The sequence below is a fragment of the Hypoxylon fragiforme genome, assembly GCF_022984875.1.
Source record: "Hypoxylon fragiforme strain CBS 206.31 chromosome Unknown GGS25scaffold_3, whole genome shotgun sequence".
Classification (NCBI taxonomy): Eukaryota; Fungi; Ascomycota; class Sordariomycetes; order Xylariales; family Hypoxylaceae; genus Hypoxylon; species Hypoxylon fragiforme.
In genome coordinates, this window is record NW_026054758.1 from 2319774 (window position 1) to 2345677 (window position 25904).

Here is a 25904-nt window from a genome sequence, read left to right on the forward strand (position 1 = left end):
CTCCGGTGACAAGATTGGTTGTATCCCAGGAACTAGTCTATTGTTTCTCTCCTTTGCATTTCTGACCCTCAATTGGACTGTTATTTTCTGGTTGACTTAAATCCATCTTCGAGCAGCCATGTAGTACCTCCGCATTACCTCGTTCTCAAGGGGGAGTCCTCAAAGGTTGAACAGTACCTAGTTTCAACGCTTACTGCAGTACAGCTCATAAAAACACCATGGCTAATGATAAACAAGATGACAACTGGAGCCAACAGGTAATCAGCGACAACATAGGAAATTATCCTCCTGTTCACACGGGATCTCCATTCGCGATAGTGCCAACAGAAGGAAAGGGCTTGGGCGTCTTTGCAACTAGAGATTTGGACACCGGAGACGAAATCCTCGTGGAGAAAGGGAGTCTCTGGTGCAGTGATACTCAATACCTTGAGGACCGTGCCTCACAACTCATCCAAAACTTCGGAACACTAGACGAGCAAGTACAAATTGAGTATCTCAAACTACATTCCGCCCCAAACCCTACTGAGGTACAAGCACTACATGAATACTTTAAAACAAGTATCCTTCCAGGTGACGATCCACATTCCCAGGAAACACTCCGGAAATATATTCTCGTGTGTAGGATCTACAACGCCAATTCTTTCGAAATCGAGCCTTCGAAACGAGATGAATCGGGACACAAAGTCCCAGCCCAGTCCGCTGTCTTCATTGAGGCGAGCAGATTCAACCACTCATGCGACCCCAACTTATGGTATCATTGCGATACTACAAGAGGCTATTTCCGTGCCACGGCTTCCCGGCCTATCGAAACGGGTGAGGAGCTGACCATCAACTATATCCCAGTCCTGCCCGTCAGAGCCGACCGATTGAGGGACCTAAAGATGAGATGGGGGTTCGATTGCAGATGTAACGTTTGCGACGGGTACAGTATAAAATTTGACCGGTATATTGCACAAGCCGAGAAGTCACAGAACAGGCTCGCGCAGACAGAACGAAAGAACCCAGAGCCAAAAGATACCTCCCTTCATAACGTGACCCTTTTTGAGAGACGTGTGATGACACTCAAGAAACTTCACTGGGCCCCAGAGTTATTCTTTGCGTAAGTAGTCCCTAAACTCTGCGACATAATGCATTTGTGAAAGCTGACCGTTTGCAGAGAAGAAAAATGTGTACGCCTTTACATAGAGTGTTATAAACACTTCTTAGCAAAAGGCAAGAACCTCGACGCTATACACTTCCTTTGGTGCGCTGATGAGATGGCCGAAGAAGCCATTGATCTCGGGAATAAGTGGTTGGGAATTGCACATTACACAGTATGTTCGCTCAAAAGTCAAAGCAGAAGGATAAAAATATTTCTGCAAAATGTTGAGGTGTTGACTGATGAGGAGTGGGATGAGTTGGGTAAAAGGTGGCAGGAGGAGGAGCGTATTGCTATGTGTACAGTTGATGAGGGGTGGAATGATAAGGAAGTGAATGATACCGAGGATGAGAATGAGGATGAGGACATGTTTCTATCATAACCTTGAGTATACTTGGGTGTATAGATATCAACATTGAATGTTGACGTTGAAGTATACTTGTATACCTAGTACCTATCATTGATGGTTCAATGTTCTTGAACTTCTTGGCTTGCATAGAAACCTTGGAAATGGGAAATCTTGGAAATCTTTCATACTATGTAGCCGCATAGTTAGCGTCTCGATATCTCCATAGTGTCGCCCTACCTAGGGTACTAACCTTAGGTAGTATGCAATATCGTGGCTTTCGGGTTAAATAATCGGGTCCTTGATCCGATAGATTATTAGATAGTATTGTTTCGGCTCTCTGCAGCCGCCACAAGTCGGCACGGGACGAGAGTGGTGACAAGAACATTAGTTAATGAGTGAGTGAGCGAAGAGTGATCGAAGAGTGCCGGGCAGCCGTCCTTCTTCTCCACCTGATCCGATAGGCTTGAACCGCTTAGGTAAAAAGTAGACGTCGCAACATAGTCAATATGTACGATGAACCAATGGATCTGTGACAAAAAGATGGTGTAGGGATTGGAGGGGATTGGGGAATGGCAGGCTTTGCGTTGACTTGCATGAAGATGTAACCAAATGGGCAATATTGAGTGATTGTTTCTCGGTCTTTGCTCCCTTTTGTTCTGTTGCCCGTTCTCTTTTTACCTACTATGTATGTCGTCCGATGGATGTCTCTTGGAGCAAACACGTAGTTAATGGGAAGATGTTACGCTAAGGATCACATACCTAGGTAGGTAGGTGGTTAGATATACTACCCTGGGTATGTCAAGTTCAAGTTCATGTTTGAATTTATGTTCAAGTTTAAGATCAAGTTTAAGTTTGAGTTCATGTTCATGTTCATGTTCATGTTCAAGTTCAACCTTGAAGCTCCATGTGATGTGACGACAGCCCTGTAAGGTTTCCTTTCCGTCTGTGCGCTTAATCATTGATGTTAGGAGCATCTGAAGTACATATGTTTTTGTACATGTGTATGTGCGCCCCACTTATAACCGGATTAAATCTTTAGCTTTTTCCAATGTTGTTACCAGGTCTAAGTATATGTACCTAGGTTAGGTACCTAGGACGGAGTTACTTCTGTAGACCTGAACAGTGAACATCAATGATCCATGTAGCAGACTTCGATGTTATCATGTTATTCATTACTATACATATAATAGAGTTCGGGGTTTCATCAAAGTTTGCTCCTTCTGAGTCCTTCATATATGTACAAATATTGAAGTACATATACTGCATGCAGGTACATATGTACATTTGCCTGTACATACATACCCTGGTCACTGTATCTGTCTCTGTTTAGTACTGTCGACTTACACGGATTAGTGCACGGTCTCGGCCTGTGCCGGACAGCCGGGTTAGCGCGTTGCCTTGTGTGCCGGAAAACCGATCTGTCCAAGGGAAATTCTTCAACCATCATACTTGGCATTCGAGAAACGGTCGCATTGGATGATCGACCTCTTTTACACCCTGTCTCTCAAAGGAGAAGAGAAAAAGAAGTCAAAGTTACCGAAATAAGATGATGAGTACTTCGTTCATTCCATGATTGAATACGCTCTTCTTCTAGTCCCAGCGAAGCTGTTACAGCGCGCATGATGAGCACATCTCACGCCATTAAGCTCACCAACAACTCATTTACAACTCGTCGCCGCGACGACAACGACGACGAGGCTAAGCACCAGGATAAGCACGAGCACGAGCACGAGCACGAGCACGAGCACGAGGCAAAGGTTGATCTCGATTCACAGCATAGTCGTCGTCATGCGCCGTCGTCGACGAGAAGCGGAAGCAGAAGCAGAAGTGGAAGCGGAAGCAGAAGCGGAAGCGAAAGCCAAGGAGATGCAAGGCTGGACTCTACGCCTCTCGCCATGCCTCTCGCCTTGCCTCTCGAGCTCCAGTTTCTCATCATCTCTCACCTGGACTTGTCTAGCATGGTCGCACTGCGACAGACCTTTCCGTTGTACCGCCAAGTCATCACGGCTGATGTTGTCCGTAGGCAGTTCACTGCTAGCGACGGCCGCCTCGACCCCCTTCTGCAGAGCTGCTGCACGGAGTGCCTGTGTATGCCGGGACTGGATCGCTTAATCGTAGATACGACGCGTCCAAGCCACGTGTGGCGGTCCATCTGCTTTCGCTGTTGGCGAGACCGCTTGAGCCGCGAGCATCAGCGCAAGCACTGGCCACTGGTTGAGATGGCCAATGGCGACTACGGCTACATCTGTCACTTTTGTACTTGGCCGGTTCATAGTGGCTCCTCTAATAGCAGGATCAAGCAGATGCATGCACCTTGTCGCGTTAGGAGGCTTGTCGTGGTTGTCTCGTGGTTGATTATGGCCATCATACAATTTGGCCTAGGCATGCTAGCTGCCGTCTTAGCTTGGACCATGTTCCGGCACTTACCAACAGTCTTAATACCTGCAAGCGTACGGCCTCGTCTCCCTTCTCTTCTTCGCATGTCGGCGTTCTAACGATGCGGCTTTTTGTTTTTTTTAGATCGACTTCGGTCTGGCGATCTTGGCGCTAATGATTTTCGTGGTCCGCGTCGGCACCACCAATGAGCTCACATATACGCGCGCCCTCGCCGCAGAGCTGATAATAACCTTTATCCGCATCCCCCCCGTAACCTACACCGCACGCGAAACCGTCATCTCCGAGAGCACGCAAGGAGGCCCACTACCTAGATTTGGTTTCGGTGTTTTCTTAATAAACCTGTAAGTATCCTGATTGACTTGGACATTCTGGCCCTACTCCTCTGCTGGTAATTATGGTGCTAAGTTCCTCTTCACCTCAGCATATTTCGTTGCCTAGACATGGTTGGCTATACCTTACTTAACTGCGGCTATGATCCACGGAGTATCTTTCTAGGGGGGCTACCTTTAAAAAAGAAGCTATTGTATGGCTTTTGCACGTTCATGGTCTGGTTTGCGTTTATACCATTTTGAAGACGATATAGTTATTTTGAGCGAAGCGAGCCTCCATGTCACATTAACAATAATAATATTTAGTTCGAGCTGCCAATGATAGCAATTCAGCTATTGCCTGCAATCGCCGTCGTCACGCTTTCATCTTTTCAAAAGGTCGCACTGCCAAGTTCGCGTCTCGTACCGCTGCATTGGGGACGCATTCGGCATATGACCTTTCTATCGCGGTTCTCTCTAATCTCCTATCACCTAGTGTAGGGTCGGTTGAAAAACGCACTACGTCTCAGATGTATATATCAAGTCTGGGTGTCAGTGATGGTGGTGGTGGTAGTAGTGTTGCCGGTTGCCCTGGGTGACTTCCGAGGAGATTATCTGCCCAGCTGAGTTTTGATGCATTGGGTAGGCTGGGGGGTGGGTAGGTGTTGTACTGAAGCTGTAAATGGGTCAAATTTCTTTCACCGTCGGATGGATACCTATGGATGAACAAATTTGCATTCACAAATCTCCTAAGGGAAGACATGATGATATGGGGATCGCTGCTTTACAGAGAGACGATGCTAAGGTGATGCCATGACTGAGTCGCGTACCTACCTACCTACCTACCTACCTACCTAGGTACACAAGAGAGGAAAATAGCGAGGAAGGGAGGTTAGGTGAAACTAACACCTCAAAATCGGAGGATCAGTACCTTGACCAGATGGTTTGACATATAAAAACTTGGGCTAGTAAGTATTGCTTATCATTCAACTACGGTGCAGCTGTTGCACGAAACTACTGGGTAAATAGGTATCTAGGTAGGCGCTTACCTGATCATAGTGGGAGGCGATGACACAATACAGCGAGTGGCGGAGAGCTCTATAAACACCATTCCTCATCGAGAGTACATTGCGATTATTGTAATATCCTTGAAGATAATCACAAAAGAATAAGAGTGATGGATTCGCTATCTTGATGGTGCTATACTGAGATAAGGGGCAGGTTTGATGTCGATAATTGCAAGTGAGCCCTGGGCCTAGGGAATTAATACCCAGAAGTCTTGAAAAATTAGGTACCTATTTGTAGGGCCAATGGCGATTTCCCAATTCTAGGCCCTAGATGTTGAACGTGCCTGGGTATGTATGCGGATAGATACCTAGGTAGGTAGGTAGGACATACAACCTTGGAAGTCTACCTATCTAGTCACTCTTGTTGCCCTCGCTTGACTTCAGGGTACCGGTACCTCTAGGTAGGTAGCGTATATCTTTGAATTTCCGTACCAAACGCCTAGCACGCAAGCCCCCCTTCCTCACCCCCCTCTTCGCTAACGATTTCATGTAAGAAAAACAGTGGCTGTCGCCCGTGCCGAAGGGATCGTTCAGCCCCAGGGGGTCCTTCAAGCCGAACGGGTCTTTCAACCCTAGCGGATCCTTGAGCCCTAGAGGGTCTTTTTCGTCGGGTTCGAAGGGCTGGCTTGTGGGTGGTGTTGCTACGTTGACGGATGCGGCTGTGGTGGTGTTCTGGGGTAGCGTGGCGTTTGAGGGGATATTTTGGGTTTGAGATGCATATGGCTGCTTTGAGGGGGCTTCGTGGACATCAGTAGTGTTCTGTCTGATGTCGGCAGGGGCCCGAGAGATGGGTGTGGCGGTAGCTGGGACTGCGATGCCTGTGACTGCAGCTAGGACAGCTAGGGTCGAGTCGGAGAATCTCATTTTTGAGGTGTGATGTTTGGAACACAGGTAGGTGGGTAGTTACTGTGTTGGCTGTGTTGCTGGTGGTTTGTTGATGATAATGATAGTGAGCGGAACGGGAGTGGTGCTGGTTTTGTATCAAGCGAAAGGACACCTTTATGTATGGCCTAGGGGGCCAGCTATCGATCTATCGCGTAAACTTTCTATACTTCTTACCTACATAGTGTCAAACTATTATCTGACAATATCGAAGCACATCTTACATAGTATGTATTAGACTCTGGACTTCACTGGTTACCTGGGCTATCTTCCCAGCTGTGGAAGTTGAGTTTAGAGCTATAGGCAAACCGGCTTCGCCAGGGGTAACATTATGTGGCATACCAAGTGAAAGCGTTGGGACAATACATTAGTATATCTGTCCAGAATACAAAGGCAGGAGCATCTATATGAGAATAGAGTTTAGGTAGGCTTAGAGTTGTTCTAGGTAACCAGTGACAACTGTTGCCTGGGTTACCCATCATCGCCTCCTATTTGCATATGTGATATGCCTTTTAATCGAGTTCGTTCTTTCATGTTGGCAGCTTCCACTCAAATTACCTTCCAAGTTCCTACTCTACTTTCCCTTCGCAGTGTTCCCATCTGATCGCCACACCCAACACAGGGTACAATATACAATATCTACACACGAGTCGCTGAACTATCGTCAGCCCTGCTCATCACTTTACGGCACTTACCTCCAAGGGGTATCAAGAGTCGTACTCACCTTCCTCGCTTTTCTTACGAAACGCCGTGGACGAGGTTGTCTTGGCTTACTGGACTTGGACATCGAGAAGTAGGCATCAGACCCCTTCCTCTCTTATCTGTCTCCCCCACTCACACATACATTAGATACATCGATATCACCAACAAATACACATACACACACACACACATACACTATATCACTTATTCATTATCTACACATCCCCATCATCATCGCCATGGCCCTCATCTTCGAGGCCATCAGCCTAGCCGTATCGCTCATGACAATGGTCCTGATGCTGTACAGCTACCGCCAGCACAGCTTTCCGATCCTGCGTCCCCGGTGTCTCGGCCTCCCGATGGAACAGCTCCCGGACGTTGAGCGCGGGCTGTCGACGCCTAGGAAAACGTACGCCTACAGCACGCCGCCTGACACCCCGGAGCTTGAGTAGATAGGTGGTTGGTTTGGCGGCGGTCGAACTAGGCTGTGCCACGACGGGGGGATGGGTGAATGCCGAGGGAGTACAGTAGCAATAAGAAGATGCCGGGGGAGTGGGAAATAGTGTTTGAAGTATTTCTTACAGGTATGGATGGGAGGAAAGGGGGGGTTCTGGTTCTGTTACACTTCTTCTGGTACCTAATTCGATCAATGGATAGAATGGATTTCAACGCTACCGCACTGCTTAAGATTGGATGCCTAGAAGGTAGGCGCCTGGTCTGGCTGTTGATAGAATGCCATTTCTACCTACATAATACACAGTACTTAGCTGCTCCCACCAGGTGCAGGTGCTCGCACATTTTTGGTGTTTATTAATTATGAACCACTGCAACAAATATTGGTCTTAGGCTTCACCAAGATCGGCGTACTTACATACATATGCCAGCCGCTTCTAACCTCCTTAGGGAGGCACACTATCATCGTCCAACACCCTACCCCTTCAACCTCGTCTCCCCCCACACCTCCATCAACCTCGCCGCCCTCCCCGCAACCGCCCTCCCCTCCTCACTCCTCCCCTTCTCCTCCCCCCCCTCCTCCCTAAACCTCTTCGCCCAGAACCCCCACCGCTCCCGACTCAACCCCGGCGCACCGCCATAAAGCGGACCCGCCCTCAACAGCCGCGCCAGCTCCGCGCCAAGCGCCGGCTCCGGGTTCGCGGCCACCGCCTCGACGAGCACGGCGCCGGCGTACTCGATGTACATCGCGGCGGCGGCGAGGTCTCTGTCCGCCACCACCTCCTCCTCCTCCTCCTCCTGGGGCGGCTGCTCGAGCGCGTCCCGCAGCATCCACACGGGCTGGCTCGCAGAGTGCACGACGCCGGCGCCCATCAGCCGCGCGGCGAAGGCGTGGAAGCGGACCCAGGACTCGTCGACGGCGCGCGTCTGTGCGGCGGTGGGGTGGGGTGGGTAGGTGGGGCCGTTGAGGCGTTCGCGGATGGCGGCGCCGAGGACGGGGAGGGAGGTCCAGAGGGGGGACTTTGGGGGGTTGGTTAGTTTAGAAAAGGAGGTGGGCGGTTGATTGAATTGAATTGAATTGAAAAGGGGGGGGGAAACTTACGTCCCAAACGGTAAGCCCAGTGTCGGGCAGCAGTGTTAGCTCCCGCATCACTTTCACCAGCTGGTCCTGCGCGGGGTGGTCGTGCGGGATCTGCTCCGCGACGCCGATGACGCTGTTCCACAGCTCGAAAAAGAAGCCGTCGCTGAGAGTCTTTTCGCCGTCGTTCGGCTTGGGCGCGAGATTTGCTAGGGAAAGCGCGGCTTGGCTGGCGGAGAGGTTGTTCGCCGGTTGGAGGTGGGCTTGGAAGATGTTGAAGACGGGCTCGCTGATGAGGGTTTTGCCCTCCGGGGTCTTTTGTTGGAGGGTGATGGCGTTTGTCATGTTGTGTGGTGATAGGGGGCGGAAGGGTTTGTGTTTATTGAGGTAGGGTCGTTGTCAGTGTATGGATCGTGGAGGTGTAAGTGGTTTTGATAAGGCTCTTGCATAAAAGATGCCTTGGACGTGATGCATGGCTGTTGCAAGTGGTATCTTGCGCACCTGCATACGTCACTAACCTAGGCAGCTATATAAACTCGTCTATTAGATAGCTAAACAACATCCCATTTTAGACACAATAGCACGTGTTCCCTGGTTGGCTGCTGTGTATTGTTCCCGTACGTTCTAGTTGTTGACTCTAGCCGAAAGAAGAAGGCGACGGGCTGCCTCGCCTAGTTGTGTAGCGGTTCTCCTCTTGTGACTAGAGCTTAATCTGGCAGGAGACATAGGTAATGCTATCGGAGACGAGGAGAAGAATGTTGTTTTGGGATAAGCCTGGGAATAAATGCCTTGGCTACAAAGCCAAAAACAGTGCCTTTATAGTTAACTCCATATATAAGTATTGTACAGAAACTAATGGATAGTACAGAATAATTCCAATCCCAATCTAACCTTATCCTACAGTAAATGCCCACTAATGCCACTAATGTCCGCTGATGCAATTCCCGCCCGCTACATGTTTGTTATCCCTGTTTGATGATGCCAATAGATGCGATCCAACGCCTACAATAAAAATATAATATAAATACAATGCAATGCAAGAAGATAAAAAAAAGTCCAACCAAACGGCTATGATAAGAGATGGTGATAGATGAGCCAAGCTGTAGTAAGTCAGTAGGTAGATGCGAATTATGTGTACAGGTAAAGGTATGATATAAATGATATAAAATGCAACTTACAGACTGATTGATCCATGATATAAAATTTTACCGGAGCCCAAGTCTGGGCACCTATCGGCGTTGCAACAACAGACAGCAGTCAATTCTGCTTAGGCGCCAAGTTCAACATGATGGGACCCAGGATGGCAGTCATGCGACTGCGTGACTCGTCCTCGGTCAGCGGCGTGGGGGAGGAGGGGGAGGGTGAGTATTGTGGAGGAGGTCTCAGGGTTCGATCATCGGCGTGGAGGTGCGGGTTCAGGAACCGTTGCATGTTGTAGTCGACGTTGACGGGGACATCGAGATTGGGTCGCTGGGCGATCTCAGGTGCTTGGTGGTGGCTATGGAGAGAGAGAAGGTGGAAACGAATAAATAGGTATCGTTGGTTGATAGAATATAGATAGATAGAAGGGGGGTGAAGGTTTGTAGGATTGATGTGATTGATTTAATTTATTAATGATCGTTAACACTCACTTTAGATACTGAACTGCGCCCGTTGAACCGTCGGCTTGGTTGTTCGTCGCCATGATTTTTATAATGGCCCTGAAGCTGGAGATATTCACTACTAGGTAGGCCGGTAGCGTAGGTACCTAGGTAGGTAACAGCCTGTAACTGTCTAACCTAGGTGTTCCAACAGTTTGGTTTAAGGGTTCAAGGTGGGCTCCTTTAGTGCTCGGCTGCACCCGCTAAGGGTGGATGGGTGCTACTGGGAGCCAGGTAGGTACTGGACCCTGCCTGCGCAAGGCCTTAAGAGGACGGGGCAGGCAGTTTGTGGGGGAGTGCTTGCCTCCGACGTAGGAGGTACAGTACGAATAGGAAGATAGATAAGATAAGAAGATAAGTGATGTAAGGGGTCTCCACGAATTTTTATTTATTTTAAACCTTGGAAAAGAAAACAGCAACTATGATGAAAATATAGATGATGACAGAAACGACGAGAACGAGAACAAGCAATAGCGACGGCGGATTCACCTGGATATATATCTACCTGCTGGGTAAGCAGCAGGTACTATGCTGTTGATCGGCAAGCAAAATAATCAAGTGTGCGGATCAAGGTAGATAGTATCATGGGCCACGCTTGCTCTTTATATACCTACTGCCCAGTGAATTACCTAACCTAGGTACTAACTGGGGTAGAAAAGTCCTTGGGCACGACAAGACCAATCTCTATCCTATCTCGCTCACCCTGAATAGGTGTCAAGCCTGACCGCGTACTCTAGCTTGGCTTGTGTTGTCTTTACCTACCTACAAATCTATTAATCATCTAGTTATTCCACCCCACGGTGCTAGGCTAACCAGACAGCCGAAATCCAGGGGTTGCAAGCCTCCCTATTCAATGTTCACCGGGGGAGGGAAAACCCGGCATGTCCCTGACGTATATTATCGGGGAATTAATGATGTCATTGGCGGTCTTCGGGGGCCTACTACTCAATTCAGCGCCGGCGAGACTAAATCCAAGAGAAGCACTCTAATCAACACTTCTGGATGGATGGATTTAGCTTCTTTTTCCCCTTCCTTTTCTATGATGAGGCTGATAGACCCTTGAATGTTCTTCTATTAGTGTCGCCCCCCCTAATCCCCCCCACATCATTAATGCTGATCCCCTCCTCGTTTAGAGACGAGAGCCTGGAGTTCACGGCTGATTCAGCAAGAATGGTCTGATCTTTTTCTCGTTCCTAGTCTTCTACCTGATAAAGTGGAAGCATTAGAAGCAAACAGCTACGTATGAAAGAGGCCGATCGGGCAGTTTTGGAACCCAACTACTAGAACAACCTTACAGCTCGGTCGGATGTCTCCCTAGGCGCCTAGGGATATGTTCCCCGTGATCACATCGCCAAGACGATCATGTCTCTTTTCCGTTAGGGTGTTGACGCGATAAGTCCATGTCTAGCATGATGGAATAGGAATATTCTATCAGATATGATGACAACTCTTCACGAAGCTCATCACTTGACTTGTCGACTTGGCCGTCTTCGCATCCAAGACTCTTAACCCCCACCACGAAGCAACGAGTTGCCTCCGAAGAGTTGAGACTCACCGAATATCAACAATACTGATAAACCTGACCCTCGGAAAACGTCACGTTGCATCAGAATCCATCTTCAAACGAATGACGTAACTACCTAGTGGTTGTCAAATGGGGATGGGTGAATTGTAAGTGGTAGACATTGGTCGATTCCAGTCTAGAACCTCAGGTGTATGCGTGGATAACCCCCTAGTCTAACAAAGTAGACAAGGACAATGTGAAATCAAAGGTTCTAGATTTCTGATGGTGTCAATAACTACGAAGTATAGCATTCACGGAAATATTTCTTCATTGGAACTACGTCATCAGCAAACAGCAGGGTATTGACGATTGTGCTGCAAAAAAAGAAAAAAGGTACAGGTACACAGCCCCTGGACCCCTGACTGCGAGTTGATATGCATGGTAACCTTGAACGGGACCCCTAAAATTCGGCTTCATGGGGAAAGTTTCCAGACAGGATGGATTTCTTAAAAATCTCGATAGTTACTCCGCTATCGCAAAAGCCAAAAATCCAACGAGGGCTCGTATTTCTCCACTCTCGATGAATGATGAATTTTTTATATACCTAGGTAGCCAATCAGCTAGATGGCGCACACTACGAATCCTTCACATCGAATCAGACCATCGAAATTCCGCGAAATTCAGGCAGAACATAAGGCGGATCGCGCTAGCCATGGGATTTGGGATGCATTATGGGATTCGGTTCACATACTACAGTACCTATTTTACAACTGGCCATTTTCTTGCTCCTTCAACCCCACTCACCCACGCACTTAGGGAGGGTTGTCAAGCTCATGTCACGCTTCTGGGCCGCAGAAGGGTGGGAGTGCACATGGTCAATAGGGTGTCTGGCGCCATTGTTAATGGATCTGCATGGTCTAGACCATTCGTATCGTTACAACATAAAGCCACAACAGCCCCCCTAAAGGCCAACACAATACACACCACCAGAAAGAATGTCGCACAGAAGACTCATGTGTACACAAAATCACACAGTATCTTTTGCAATTAGAAACGATGTTTCTTTTCCCAGAGAGCCACCGGCTTACAGAGTGGCCTTATCCTGATGTCAGTATGCATTTCGAGAGCATCACTTAGGCATGGGTGTTCAAACGCTTATATGGCCCGAAATGCTGTGTTGCCAGAAAGTTTTGAAGCGCCCGGCCAGGAACCTGGGTATGCGACACTACATTCTAGCAAATCATTTTCATGAATGCCACGTTATGAATGTATGTACCTGTACCTATATACAGTCTGGCATTTGGTTTACCTGTATGCCCCCCTTGCGCGGGCGCCACCAATGAGGCCAGTTTCCCACCTTCCCCCTCACTTTGAGCCTCAACTTTACAGATTCCAACTTCCTATTCAAGATCTGCTCAAAGGGTTCCAAATGTCCAGGAACTTTCCCATGAGTACGTCTGGCCCGGTCCGGTAATCTGCTGTTCGACGTGCCCCCACTCTGGGCTTTTATTCACGTTTTATTAGCGCTCACGTCATGGTGGTGCATAAAACTGAAACAAGCAATCAAGTAAACGAACGCGGGATACGGGGGGTTGGAGGTTCTCGAAATGCAAAGAACAAAAATGGAGAAAAATCTTTTTAAAAAGGGACCGCGGAGAAGGAAAGAAAAAACGAAATAGGGCAGGGGGCTGATCTTACTGGTTGATACCATCGACATAGTCCTGGGCCTCGATAGCAACGCAGGAGCTCCTGACCACCTTGCGGTTCTCCTTGGTCCCCTGCGTCTTCTTCAGGTCGGCGGTCCCGTCCATCCAGTTGCACGAGTAGAGCACGACGCCGTGCTGGTCGGTGCGCAGGTCGGCCGTGATTCCCGAGAAGGAGCTCGCGAGGCTGACGACCACGGCATCCGCGGGCGCATCGTCGATGAGGAAGTACCCGTTGTACCCTTCGCACGCGCCGCCGCCGCCGCAGTTGCCGGAGAACTTGGGGTCGCTCTGCGCGTGGCCGAGGAACAGCCCCGCTGAGCTCGCGAAGTCGTTGATGCTGTTCGGTGCTGCAGTGCCGATCTGTCCTGTCGGCAAAGCGCCGTCGTCGGCGATCAGGTAACGCTTGGAGTACGGCATGTGCAGCGTGTGGTTCCAGATCTTGACTGTGTCGGGGTTCTTGAAGGCGTCCAGGTTGAAGTACGTGTGGTGCGTTAACATGAGAGCTTCGCCGTTGTCTAGGTTAACAAGGGGCTTTACATCGAAATGCTACCTAGGCTAAGGCTAGGCGATTTTGCTTCATGGGAATGGGTGGGGCACTTACGAGTTCTAGCCTCTGGCGATGTCGCCTCCATCTTGATCCTCCAAGTGCTGCCCTCGACACTATACGTCACCTGACCTTTGACTAGGCCTAGCATCCCCAGAGAAGAGTTGGACGCGTCCCGGATAGCGAAGGTGATGGAGTCCTCTGTAGAATCAGTCACGTTCCATACGCGGTAGGACCAGTTATTGGCACCGCTATGAAGCGTGTTGGTCCCGTCGTTTAGCTCGGTGGTATATGTGGTGTTGTCAATCGTGTACTTTCCCTTCCCGATGCGGTTAACATAACGACCGGGGATGCTGTTGTACACGGGATGTCCTGGGTCCTTGGCTATTATTTGTTGACAAAATTAGCTTTCTGTCTAGGTACTGGTAGGTAGGTATCTTCTAAGAATTTATGAGTATGAAAGGTGGTGTGGGTAGGACGCACGATAGTAGTTGCTGTCGTCGTATCCGAGCACAACATCGACATCTTCTCCGTTCTTGTCCTTGACAAAGAGGTTTGTGAGCGTGGCCCCGTACGGAATAAACTAGGAAAGCGGTAAGCATCAACCCAAGTCTTCTCCTCTTCCCTCCCCAGGACACCGGTGGCCGAACCTGCGCTGTTATCTCCGACGAGGATATGGTGTATCTTCCATCCTTCCCCGGGCTTGGGGGTTGCGCAACGACAGACGTCGCTGCTGCCAAGACCGAGAGAGCTGCCGCAGAGCACCGCATCCTTTCTTCAATTGGCTACCGTCCAAGCAAGCTGGTGGAGTTGTCAAGGAAATCAAGCACAGATAAGTACAGCTTGCTTTTTTTTTTCGAAACAAAGAAAGGCCGAGCAATAGACCATACACACACTCACTCACACACACATACAATGCATAGATAGGTACGCAAACAAGACAAACAGCTAACCGCCTCGAAGGGAAAAAGAAGGGACACTTGGCTTATTACTACCACGATTTCCCCCTCCCCAAAAATACGACGGACGGGCAAGCCCCCCTCACTCCCGCTTCATCCTCCCATCTCTTTAAATAAATGGGTTTCGCGGGGGTCTAGCCAACGTTGCTTAGTGAGCTCAAGGAAGCTTACGCGCTCCAAATGAACCGTTGCTGGGAGCTTTCGCACTATACCGAGAGTGGCGACTTCGGAATTTAGCCCGGGAGGCAGGCAATATTTATTTTATTTATATGGCATATGGTAGATGTAGGTAGGTAGGTAGGTAGAATAGAAAAAAAAGGGGGGGTAAATAGCCTAATATAGCAATAGCCAGTATATATATTCCCAATATGGCTTTCCAGCCCCTGGTTATCTAGTGTTCGTGTTCTTCCCCAAAGGCAGGGGATGAAGGATGGGGTTATTACATGCAGCAATATCCTTTGTTGGTAGATTTCGGGGTAAATTTAAGAAAGCTTTTGAGTGAGTATATCTATATAGGTGCGCATGTATGCATGTTTTGGGGGGGGGGGAGAAAGGGGGGGAAGTCTTGGCCTGGCGGCTCAAATTAGGCGCCGTGCCGGAGTTCGGCTCAGGGGGTAGGAGATAGAGGTTCATATAAAGGTCCTGCATGCATAATATAATATATAAATCTTTATGTGCAGTTTTTCGCGACACCAATCTATGGAGTTGGGCGTTTTTTTGGAAGCGTCTAGTTGCGGCTTATGCTACCTGTATGTAGGTAGGGCTGAGCAATCGGATGGGTATAGCGGTACTTTGGATATCAGTTATGTACATACTCTCGATACTTCTTGTTTTCTTTTCCCTGCTAAAGCCTTCTGAGTTTACCCAGATGATTAGTTGATTCACCGTGATAAAGGTGATTGTGTTGGATTGCAATTCCAACATCAGCAATTCGTTTGTCTGATATCAATCAGGGGCAAGCTACCTACCAACGTTGGTGTATGTGCTGATTAAAATACCTGCATGTAGGTAGGCATCTCAGTCAGGTATCATATTCAGTATTGACCTAATACGTAACCAAGAGTAAGAACAATTAGGTACATGTGGTCTATGGCAAAGGTAGGTGTTTAGGTAGGTAGTATGTATGTATGTATGTATGAATGTTACTTCAGGAGGTAAACAGATAATGTTCTGTTTAGTTGATTGCCTACCTATGTAATTAGAGACATCCAAAGAAGAAAGAGAGAGAGAAAAAAAAAAGAAAATGACAACTCCTTTCTTTAACTCAGTACAACGATCAGTGAAGGTACATGTACTTTGTCGACGTGCGCCAGTTGACTCCAAGACAAAGTATCTAGACAAAATAATTGTATAGTCTCAGAAAAATATAACTAACCATCTTCTCAGTCATCAGCTTGAAACCGAAAGAGTCAGAGCAATATCTCTAAACTGTCTATCGTCACCTTAAGATAACCTTGGAATCTTCTCGGTACCGTTTTAACAGACACAGATAACAATCAAACAAAACAATATCTGAATCTACACCTAGTACTCTCAAAGACTTGGAACAAAGCGTTCAAGATGGGAGCACTTCAAGAATTTGTCAACCGCCGTCGCCAGAGGGGAAATGTACCGGCAGTTGGTAGCAGACCAGTCGGCATTACGCGTGCGGTTAAAATAGGCAGCCGACTGGACAGACTGAATAATATAGCAACACGCTTTAGTCAAGTAGAAGACGCAGATGGCCAGGCCGATGCGACTGGCAAGAATGCCACTACATCTGCATCTGGAGCGAAAGCTTCTACAACACCTACCAGCCAAAACAGACTAAACAGGATTAGTAGTAAGGATTTCAGACATGGCGGGATTGCAAACAAGAGAACAAGGTTAGACACCATCCAGGAAACGACGAAAGAGACAACTGCAAACAAGAGAACAAAGCTAGATACCACCCAGGAAGCGACGCAAGACCCAATTGCAAACAAGAGAGCAAAGTTAGATGACAAAAAGGAAGCGGTACAGAAGACAGTGGGTGTGCCCGCTTCACAACCACCTGTACCAGGCCCAGTGACCATACCGAGCACAGCGAACACATCGGACCTATTGACCGTACCGGGCCAAAAGCATACACCGGCCCCATTGATCATACCGGGCACAGCGAACACATCGGACCTACTGACCATACCGGGCCAAACGAACACATCGGACCTACTGACCGTACCGGGCCAAACGAACACAACGCCCACAGTTAAAAAACCGATTAGGCCGAGCATGATGCCAACTCCGACTGCAACGCCCGGCGACCTTTCGACACCTACCACCAAATCTACTGGAAACCAGCCTCCTGTCAACCCACCTCCTGTCAACCCACCTCCTGTCAACCAGCCTACTGCAACCCCGACCAATGGAGACATAGACGAAGATGAAGAAATAGACCCGTACATCGATACGGTAGCCGCTATGCTACGAACCACAACCGACCATGTCGTGCCTCACTCATACTTGTCCCAGAAACTAGCCGAAGCAGGGGCGACTCCGTTACCACCGGGCAGCATCACGGCTGACACATGGAAGAACACGATCTGGTCGCTCCCGCAGAAGGAGAGACACCAGCACAGGATCAATGAGCTGGAAGCGACGAACAAGGAGCTGCTCGAGTCGGTCATCGAGCTGAAGAAGGAGCGGGGCCAGATGCTCCCTTTCGTGGCGCAGTCCCAGATCGCGCGAACGCAGGAGAACCTCATGAAGTACCAGGCCGAGTACGACGTGCTCAAAGCCCAGTTGGTGGCTCTGCACAGCGGGACCCAGCTGCACCCGACCGACACGGTCAACGACAAGCTGCACTCCATCCACGACCGCACCCAGGCCATCAACGTGATGCTCAAGTACCAGCAGGCCGTCCTCATGGACCACGACAAGACCGGCAAGATAGACGCCAATCCAAGGGCCCCAGCTGGCCCCTATGACTGGACCCAGAACTGGCCTCGCGACGGCCAGATCAAGTGGCCTTCTTCCATCACCATCAACCAGCCTGATGCTGCTGCTGCCTCCGCCGGTACCCAGAACCAGGCTCCTACTCCCAGCACCACACAAAAGAACCAGGCTACTACTCCTAGCACCGCAAATAAGAACCAGACTGCTACTCCCCCTAGCACCACCAAAAAGAGCACCACCAAAAAGAGCCAGACTGCTACTCCCAGCACCGCAAATAAGAACCAGACTGCTACTCCCCCCAGCACCACCAAAAAGAGCACCACCAAAAAGAGCCAGACTGCTACTACCAGCACCACCACAAAGAGCCAGACTGCTAGTCTCAGCACCACCAAAAAGAGCCAGACTGCTACTCCCAAAACCACCAAAAAGAGCCTGGGTCCTCCTCTTTTCGCCGGAAATCCGACCCAGGCTACTACTCTCAGCACCACCAAAAAGAGCCAGACTGCTACTCCCAAAACCACAAAAATGAACCAGGCTGCCGCCGCTCCCACAGGCCCGAACGGGGAAAGGATTCATACCGAAGAGTCTATCAATGACATTGCGAAGGTAAGTTCTCTCCCTTTTTTTTTTCTACACTCTTATTCTTCATAAGAATTCCTCTCCCCTCCCCCCCTCCCCCCCTCCCCCTTTTTGTCCCGCCTTTTCTTTTTTTCCAAAAACTAACCTCTCTTTTCCTCTCCCAGACCTTGGAAGCAGTAGGGAACACGGCGCAGGGGCTCGCCCACGACGCCGTCGTCGACTACGTGCGGGCCGTGAGCAGCAAGTCGGCCATCGTCGTCGCGGCGCGGCAGTACAAGAGCGCGAGGAGCTTCTTGATCTGGCTGCAGTACTACGCGGACGTGCACGAGCTGGCGCTGTACCAGAACATGGAGACGGAGGTGGTGCGCGCGCTGATCATGCGGTGGGCGAGCGCGCGCGTGGTCGCGCCGGAGGCGGAGTACGACGAGGCCACCATCGCGCGGGAGCTCAGCACCGACATCCTCGACTTCCTCAACCCGTTCGCGGCCAACGACCCGGACAAGGCCGCGCGCAAGATCGCCCGCATCCGCAGCGACATCATCACGCCCCTCAAGCAGCTCGTCGCCCGCCTCGAGGCCAAGAACGAGCGCCTCACCCTCTTCTTCTACCCCTGCATCAGGCCCTTCTTCGACGGCGAGGAGCTCTGGTGCGGCGGCCGCCTGCACGCCGTGCGCTCCATGGTCCACGTGCAGGACATCGCCCACACGCTGCGCGCCATCAACCTCGACATCTTCACGCAGGACGCCGCCGCCATGATGGTCGGCCCCATCTGCACGATCAACCCCATCGCCAAGCTGAACTTCCTCGACGAACCCGACGACGCCGAGCCCACGTACTGCGGCACCGCCTTCGTCGCCGCCACCCTTGGCCGCCCCGATGAGAGGAAGGCGATCGCGGCCCAGGCCGACTTGGCCTGGTCTTTGTTCGCGAAGTTGCTTGAGCCCAATGGCCCGGCTTAAATAGATAAATTAAGCCTAGTAGACGCTTTTGACGGGAAGGAGGGGATTAGATAGATGAATAGATAGTGTTTGTGTGTGTGAGAGAGAGAGAGAGAGAGAGTGGGTGTCCCAAAAGGTTCATGTCATTTGCCTGTTTTCTTGTTTAACCGTGATAAACGATCTGTTTTATCTTACGCGGCGGTATGCACTCATAACCAGATAGAGCATTTGATAGGTTAGGTACCCTGATAGAACACTTGATAGATAGGTATCTACCTAATAGAAATTAGAAAATCTAAAACATCTTTGTTTATGACGATTGTCTGACTGGATGTCTAGGTACCTATGGAAGACACCAATCATCCCCGATGCTGCGTGAACACTGAACATAGCCTTCAGACAGATTTTCCGCGTTGAATACCTACTAATACACTACTAACTGAACAAGCTATAGTATCTAGTAAGGACAATATACCTAAAGTCAGAAGGAGCCGACTAGAAGATGTTGAATGTTACAACCTAGAAGTAACCTTGATGATATACTCACGAGAGAGCCCCCCTTAAGACAAAGAGACAAAGCCCTCTTCGATTTGCTGAAAACAACAAGAAACACCTCAGCCTAGACAGGCATACGAATTGAGGCATCTTAGTACCTAGCAACAATTAAAAATATGAAGACATCGAGTGTCAAGAATCAATTACTTAATCACCAAGAATATAAACCGAAAAGAAGGTAAGAAGATGAAAAGGCAATGTCACTTATTGAAGAGCAGAATAGTTTAACGTGTAGGCAGTTTTACATCTCATCTTTCCGACAATGCGGGAAAGATATAACGGAAGCAATTAAAGATAGAAGACATCCAATCATCCCAGGGAAAGCAGGCTGAAGGCGAGCGCAGCAATATACACATAAGAGATGAAATGACTCTTTTCATTGCATCTTTTTCCTTACAACAACCAACAACGTAACCTAACAGGCCCTTGTAAGTCTCTAGGCTACTAAATAGCCTACTAAGTCTCGTCGCACTTATTGCTGAAGGAAAATTAGAGAGGACCTGGACAGGCCACAAGAATTGTAGGAAAAGAAAAAAAAGAGCGAAAGTTCCGAGGGAACTCTTGGCCGAGTAAAACGCCGTTCCGGTCCGTCAGCAGGCCGTGAGGTATAAAGCAAATCCATATGCACAGGTATCGGGGGGGAAAGATACATAGAAAACCTTCCACTCCTCAGAAGTCTCTCCCCTCAAAAGGAAATCTTGAAACGTGGCACCACCGACTCCCATACATGCAACGAGTCAAGATCAATCAAGATCAATAAATAAACCCTTAGCGGGTACCACCGAGGGCACTGATTCTAGCGCCAGAAGGGCGGTGAATAAGGCTTGAGGCATGCTTGCCAACAAGGCCGGGCTCCTGAGACATTGTCTCAGCCTCGCTTCGGTCAGCTAAATCGTCTTCGTCATCCTCCAGGATCTTCGTGGGGATGTCGTTTGAAATGCTGTACTGCTGGCTGGATCGCTCAGGAGTCGTCATAGTCGAAGCCATCGACATCGATGTGCTGCTTCGGTTGGGGATCAAATCCGGTGTTGGAGGAATGCTAGACGCACGTCTAGAGGGGCGTAGAAGGCTATCGTCGCCGACCTCCGAAGAGGCTGCTGAGTGGCCATCGTCACTAGTGACGGTAGACATGGCACTGGTTCGACGAGGTGATCGAGACGACTCGATCTCGGCGTCTTGCGCAAGCTGAAGACCCTCTACAGCAGCCTGGCACTGCTCCGCAATATTCCTAATAATGTGGGAGATGGCATCAGTCTTATCTTTGAGGTGACGGTCTGCAACGTCGTTGAAGCTAGCGGTGGAAAATCGGTTGGTTGCCCGACTGGAGCTCTGTAGTGAGCGGCCTTGAATGCATGTTAGCAAATCCAATTTGAGGAGCAGGATTCAATGAGGAATCAACTCACTGTCACGAGATTCCCTGTCACCATCTTCCTCGAAGCCTTCTTCGATCTCACTAGCGAGATCATCACGCGTAGTTAGAGATTGAACCAAATGCTCCATGTGATGCGACTGTCCGCCAATTAGACTGCGCAAGTGGAGGACAACACGCCGAGCCTCGTCACGTTGTCGAATGATCGTAACATTCGTGTGCTGAAGGGCAGCCAGTTCCTTCTTGTTTCGCTTACGTTCTCGTTCGAGCTCCTCGGCAATCTCTTGCTGAAGAACAAGGGCTTCGAGAGCATCGTCTCGTTGCTTCTCGGTACCGGTAAGACGAACAGAGAGGCGGGCGTTATCATCCTTCTGTTGGTCGATGAGACCACCGAGTCTGCGGTTCTCACGCTTGTGGGTCTCGATCTTCACCTTGAGATCCTGGGTCTCCTTAGTGAGCGTCTCAGCGAAAGCTTGGAACTTGAGGAACTATAGATTCCGCATTAGCATCATTCAGTACCACCAAAAACAAATACAACTAGTGTATAATCTTACCTGTTGTTTCCAGCTCTCCAATTCTTCGACCAAGTAGTTGTTCCGCTTGGTAACCTTGGCAAGCTCGGTTTCCATGCGGCCCTTCAGGTTGATGAAATCCTGCCATGCTTCCATGGCATCGCGAGAGTACTGGTTGCGCTCTCTCACGATCTCGTTCAGGTGCCTCATGGACACCTTGGTCATCAGAGGCTTCTTAACGGAACCACCGAAAACAGCTTTCAGTCCGGTGTTACGGCCCTACAATCAATGATTAATGTCGTGTCCAAATCCCAAGAAAGATTCAACAGAATACTTACCAGCTTTTCACAGACATGGTCCATCACAGACATTACAGAGTCCTGGTTCCACCATTCGGGGTCCTGAATAGACTCTACCTCTCCTCGCATAACAATGATCTGACCTGCTGGTACCAATTTACCACCACCGTAAGCAGAGCGTAGATGTTGAGGGACACCGGAAGGCGTGACATCCCCGTTTAGGGCTTGTGTCAATCGAGTAACAAACTTGTTGCGCTGGCTCGAGTTGAGTGCAGTTGGCGGGCTGGAAGTAAGAACGAAATTGCGATCCAAGTCGACGACGAGGGCATCATTCGGGGCGGTGAATAGAGACCTGCATTCTGCAGTGATACCGAGGATGTACGGGCCGGGCTCATCGACCAGTTCCTTTGCGTGGCGAGCGTGGACAACGGGCACGTAAAGACCGCTCCACTCGTATACTCGGACGCAGAATCGGATAGTTTCGGCGGCCATTGTCAACATCGCAGGGTAGTGACTGACGAATATTATACGCCTCGTAGGGGATATGGCAGCCTCGATCACGCCGACAATGTTAGGAACCGAAAGACACGTCCACAGAGGCCACATGGCGAAGTTTTGGAACCCTGTTGGCGAAGATGGGAATTGGTAGCAAAGGGCATAATCCTTCATGTCTATTCGGACCAAATCGTTCAATCGCGGCGCGGGGAAACTGAGAATTCGCGATACTTCCTCAGCGTGGAACAGATTCGTGGCCTTATTCCAGTGAATCCACATCCCTCGTAAGTAATCGCCCAGAAGATTGTACAACGGGTATCGAGAAAGGAACGACAGGCAATACGGAATCCAGTAAGTTTCGTCGGGGTTGTCATAGTAATCCGTCTCAGTACGCTTCCTGAGGTCCCTTATCGTCTCTGCCCTCTTCTCATCCGCCCTTGACCAAACACGCAGACAGATACCGTAAAGCGTATGTGACGAATCTTGTTGTAGAACGAAAGCATGATGAACGCAATGAGGCTGGCTTCGACCAGTGCAAATCTCGACATCATGGGGGAAACATGCCTTTGAAAATCAGTACGCTACCAACAAAATCAAGTGTCCTTAACAAACTTACCCTCATAGCAGCATGCAAGGATCGAGCGACCTCATTATCCTGCTCCAGACGAGGACTGCTTCCCAGAATTTCAGGCAACCAAAACTGACCAACGGCACCTTTCATATGGCCAATCTTTCCCTGGGTGGTGGCGGGAGCTTTCACCCATTGCGACGGTTCCCTTCCAACACCACATACCATGTAGGCATGGGTCAAGGTCTTGGGTGTTCGTTGCTGAGGCTTCACATTGAGGGTTGAAGGAATTGGCTGCGTAATGCGTGAATGAAGAGAGGAGGTCCTGCTCGGGATTATCAAGTTGTTGTCGCTCTGGTCGCGAGTGCTCGGCCGAGCATCGCGTTCGCTTGTTCGCGGGCGCGTGAAAGAAGAATGAGTGTTAAGTGAAGGCGCCATGGTAGTAAATACACCTTCCGTCGTATGAAGTCGTAATAATTGTTCCAAAATCAAATTGTTACAACAGAAGCCTGTTGAAACCAAGTTACCGAATTGTCAAATCCAATCCAAATCGTTTACGAAGGAATTATGGTACGCGGCCTCTCGAACGAAAGACCCTCCCACATCCGACTTGTTTCTGATCCAATCTTAAGAGATCAAAAACGAACCGCCAACTAACTCACTAAGCAACGAGCGATGGCTTGTTGTTAGTTGATGAAGGACAGAATACAGACTTGCTGTAACTGCTCGAGTGGGGGGGAAGAAAGATGAAGCAAAAGGAGGGTGGAGAGGAGAATGGCGCTCAAGAGAGAAAAAAGGAGAGACGTGATATGAAGCAGGAGGGTCTAGGTAAGAGAAAAATAAGGGTGTGTCGGACAGAGTGCGAGAAGGGAGATTTGCCCCGATAGACCGAAGCAGACAAGAAGTCAATGCGTTCTGGTTTAGACCCTGCTATGTAGGTACCTAGCACTGTTGACCCAGCTGCTATCTCAGGGCTACCATGTAGGTACTTGGTACTGTGTATTGTACAATACAATACCTAGTAGAATACCTCAGCTTGTCAAGGCTAGGGTATTGGTAGGGTATTGGAGATGCCTTAATTGATGCTGGACCTGCTGGGAAATGCTGGGATAGGGTGATGCACAAGTAAGAAGAGGTGTGACACGGCCCCAAACGAGGAAAGCTTTCAACGAGGCCAGTGTTACAACTTACAGGGACTTTGTCAGGGAACGTTCTAGGAACGGGGAAATAACAAGTGGGGTTGTACGGCGAAAGAACTGATGTATGCCTGGCGTTCCAGGGGATCGACATTCGAAAATGGAAGGGTAGAAATGGGACTCGATCATGTATATCATGTATTAGGTACATATGTACTCGTATGCAAAGGGGGGAAAACACACCTATGGAATTAGTGTTCGAGTAGAAATTTACCCTGAGATTGGTGACCATTTGTTTATTCTACCTATCATGCTGGTTGCCGATGTAACATTAGCTGTCGTAGCAGATACTTCTAAGAGCTTAGTCCTGACCAATTGAGCAGGGGACTCAAGCTACACCCAGACTAGATCCTCCCTTAGCGCAAAGCTATGCCGGGCTCCCTGGTAATCTCAAAAATTCGGCGACCCACTTGTATTTTACATCATGACCAATAATCAAGCAAGTTGAGCAACCAAAGTGGAACATCGCCAACCTTGAAAAAGGGGCCGGTTTTTTTTTTTTTTTTTTTTTTTTTTTTCTTTCTTTTTGTACGTACGTTGTTGGAAGCCACACCGAGAGCGAGCTATCATCAAGTAGCTCACCGTCTGGCAAAAAAAGAAAAAGCCATACGTACGATCTGACCTGTAATAGCCTGTAGACTGCAGGTGGTTTTGTTGGAATACGTCAAGCAACCAGCTTATTACATAAGTAAGGTACCCTAGGTAGGTAAGCATGCCCAACGATCGAATTAAGCTCATACGCGTCAAGCTTTTCTAGGTTTATTTAATGCGCATCCAGGAAAAGGTTTAGGTTAAGAAATTAACTGTAACTTTAAATCCAACGGAATAACATCAATGATGATAAACATTTGAAGTTGAACAGAAGGGATGGTACAAGGTACTTTCTCATATAATACCTTGCAAGTTGAAGCTTTCGATGTTCAATGTTCAATGTTCAATGTTATGTAGCCCTGTGAGTTCCCTAAGTTAGATCAACACAGTGTGAAGACAAACATTTGAAGGCGAATAGAAATCTCATGAGATGGCTTCTTACATAAATGAAGGCAGGTGATGTTCAATATCCCTCGTGAAGAAACACAAGAAACATAAGAAGCAACCCTGTGCATAGATAGGCCTTATACCTACCTGTGAGACGATAAGCCGCGGCTTTATTGCCCATGATGCTTCGCATCATTTACCTAACCTAGCTAAGTAAGAAACGTCTCAGATCAAACGAAACTCTGCGAGGCTTAGGACTGCATACCTACTATGTAAACAATACCTACATAGTTGGTATGCATCGTTCTACAACATTACAGATCGTCTCCTGCACGATTTGAAGGCTTCCGAAGTCTTTGGCTCAACATCAGTATGCGGTGGCTGGCACCACTGAGTCAGTGCTTCTCAGCTCGTCACCGACTCGACTCGACGCATCGCACCACTATGACATCGTCAAATACGAGGGGGAGTTGAATATCATCTACATGCTTACATAGCAATTACCCAGTATGTGGCCATGTTGTAGGTATCATTGCAGTAAACCATAGATACCACTATGGCTATTTAAGAGCAAGGAGCAAAGATAGGATTATCAACGTGGGTGGTGGGATGGCATTATCCAAGATGATATCTCATCCATGATACCCCAGATGAGCACGGATACCTGCCTAGATTCAGTAAATACATTACGATGATCGTAGACGACAAACATTTGAACTACTACACATACGACATGAGTTTTCCTTTTCGAGAGATTTGTTTTCCGTTTCAAGCC

The 25904-nt window shown here is 48.9% G+C and overlaps 10 protein-coding genes across 10 annotated transcripts; 4 read left to right on the forward strand and 6 right to left on the reverse strand.

The window, feature by feature from the left end:
• Positions 1 to 22: 22 nt before the first annotated feature.
• On the forward strand, positions 23 to 1597 carry GGS25DRAFT_189192 (uncharacterized protein). Its single transcript, XM_049256699.1, has 2 exons — positions 23 to 1099; positions 1157 to 1597. The coding sequence occupies exons 1-2, from the start codon at positions 219 to 221 to the stop codon at positions 1518 to 1520; spliced, it is 1245 nt and encodes a 414-aa protein (XP_049119054.1). The 5' UTR covers positions 23 to 218; the 3' UTR covers positions 1521 to 1597.
• Positions 1598 to 2920: 1323 nt separating this feature from the next.
• Positions 2921 to 4587, forward strand: GGS25DRAFT_189219 (uncharacterized protein). The gene is made up of 3 exons (XM_049256700.1): positions 2921 to 3937; positions 4008 to 4225; positions 4306 to 4587. The coding sequence occupies exons 1-3, from the start codon at positions 3107 to 3109 to the stop codon at positions 4454 to 4456; spliced, it is 1200 nt and encodes a 399-aa protein (XP_049119055.1). The 5' UTR covers positions 2921 to 3106; the 3' UTR covers positions 4457 to 4587.
• Positions 4588 to 5610: 1023 nt separating this feature from the next.
• GGS25DRAFT_519588 (uncharacterized protein) lies at positions 5611 to 6123 on the reverse strand (the record flags this gene model as incomplete). The annotated part of the gene is made up of 2 exons (XM_049263732.1): positions 5611 to 5656; positions 5741 to 6123. The coding sequence occupies 2 exons, from the start codon at positions 6121 to 6123 to the stop codon at positions 5611 to 5613; spliced, it is 429 nt and encodes a 142-aa protein (XP_049119056.1).
• Positions 6124 to 7082: 959 nt separating this feature from the next.
• On the forward strand, positions 7083 to 7544 carry GGS25DRAFT_519589 (uncharacterized protein; the record flags this gene model as incomplete). Its single annotated transcript, XM_049263733.1, has 2 exons — positions 7083 to 7291; positions 7532 to 7544. 2 exons carry the CDS (start codon positions 7083 to 7085, stop codon positions 7542 to 7544), a joined length of 222 nt encoding a protein of 73 aa, XP_049119057.1.
• On the reverse strand, positions 7541 to 9176 carry GGS25DRAFT_189235 (uncharacterized protein). The gene is made up of 2 exons (XM_049256701.1): positions 8399 to 9176; positions 7541 to 8316 (listed from the first exon to the last, which is right to left on the reverse strand). The coding sequence occupies exons 1-2, from the start codon at positions 8717 to 8719 to the stop codon at positions 7774 to 7776; spliced, it is 864 nt and encodes a 287-aa protein (XP_049119058.1). The 5' UTR covers positions 8720 to 9176; the 3' UTR covers positions 7541 to 7773.
• A 455-nt stretch (positions 9177 to 9631) lies between these two features.
• GGS25DRAFT_519591 (uncharacterized protein) lies at positions 9632 to 10058 on the reverse strand (the record flags this gene model as incomplete). Its single annotated transcript, XM_049263734.1, has 2 exons — positions 9632 to 9872; positions 10006 to 10058. The coding sequence occupies 2 exons, from the start codon at positions 10056 to 10058 to the stop codon at positions 9632 to 9634; spliced, it is 294 nt and encodes a 97-aa protein (XP_049119059.1).
• Positions 10059 to 13212: 3154 nt separating this feature from the next.
• On the reverse strand, positions 13213 to 14538 carry GGS25DRAFT_519592 (galactose mutarotase-like protein; the record flags this gene model as incomplete). Its single annotated transcript, XM_049263735.1, has 4 exons — positions 13213 to 13739; positions 13826 to 14152; positions 14252 to 14351; positions 14419 to 14538. 4 exons carry the CDS (start codon positions 14536 to 14538, stop codon positions 13213 to 13215), a joined length of 1074 nt encoding a protein of 357 aa, XP_049119060.1.
• Positions 14539 to 16287: 1749 nt separating this feature from the next.
• GGS25DRAFT_519593 (uncharacterized protein) lies at positions 16288 to 19178 on the forward strand (the record flags this gene model as incomplete). Its single annotated transcript, XM_049263736.1, has 2 exons — positions 16288 to 18246; positions 18384 to 19178. 2 exons carry the CDS (start codon positions 16288 to 16290, stop codon positions 19176 to 19178), a joined length of 2754 nt encoding a protein of 917 aa, XP_049119061.1.
• A 1302-nt stretch (positions 19179 to 20480) lies between these two features.
• Positions 20481 to 23393, reverse strand: GGS25DRAFT_513461 (AEX-3 domain-containing protein; the record flags this gene model as incomplete). Its single annotated transcript, XM_049262881.1, has 5 exons — positions 20481 to 21055; positions 21116 to 21569; positions 21636 to 21872; positions 21932 to 22951; positions 23004 to 23393. The coding sequence occupies 5 exons, from the start codon at positions 23391 to 23393 to the stop codon at positions 20481 to 20483; spliced, it is 2676 nt and encodes an 891-aa protein (XP_049119062.1).
• A 1207-nt stretch (positions 23394 to 24600) lies between these two features.
• Positions 24601 to 25253, reverse strand: GGS25DRAFT_482190 (uncharacterized protein; the record flags this gene model as incomplete). The annotated part of the gene is made up of 2 exons (XM_049260250.1): positions 25195 to 25253; positions 24601 to 24889 (listed from the first exon to the last, which is right to left on the reverse strand). A coding segment is annotated over exon 2 (289 nt), but the record flags the coding sequence as incomplete, so codon positions are not given.
• Positions 25254 to 25904: the final 651 nt, after the last annotated feature.

What these genes read in the sequence shown, in the direction of transcription:
- GGS25DRAFT_189192 (XM_049256699.1), top strand. Translation starts at nt 219, where the DNA reads ATGGCTAATGATAAACAAGATGACAACTGGAGCCAACAGGTAATCAGC. An exon ending in GCCCCAGAGTTATTCTTTGC is followed by an intron (nt 1,100 to 1,156) that starts GTAAGTAGTCCC and finishes GACCGTTTGCAG; the next exon opens with AGAAGAAAAATGTGTACGCC.
- GGS25DRAFT_189219 (XM_049256700.1), top strand. Translation starts at nt 3,107, where the DNA reads ATGATGAGCACATCTCACGCCATTAAGCTCACCAACAACTCATTTACA. An exon ending in CAGTCTTAATACCTGCAAGC is followed by an intron (nt 3,938 to 4,007) that starts GTACGGCCTCGT and finishes TGTTTTTTTTAG; the next exon opens with ATCGACTTCGGTCTGGCGAT. An exon ending in GGTGTTTTCTTAATAAACCT is followed by an intron (nt 4,226 to 4,305) that starts GTAAGTATCCTG and finishes TCTTCACCTCAG; the next exon opens with CATATTTCGTTGCCTAGACA.
- GGS25DRAFT_189235 (XM_049256701.1), bottom strand. Translation starts at nt 8,719, where the DNA reads ATGACAAACGCCATCACCCTCCAACAAAAGACCCCGGAGGGCAAAACC. An exon ending in CTGGGCTTACCGTTTGGGAC is followed by an intron (nt 8,317 to 8,398) that starts GTAAGTTTCCCC and finishes AACCCCCCAAAG; the next exon opens with TCCCCCCTCTGGACCTCCCT.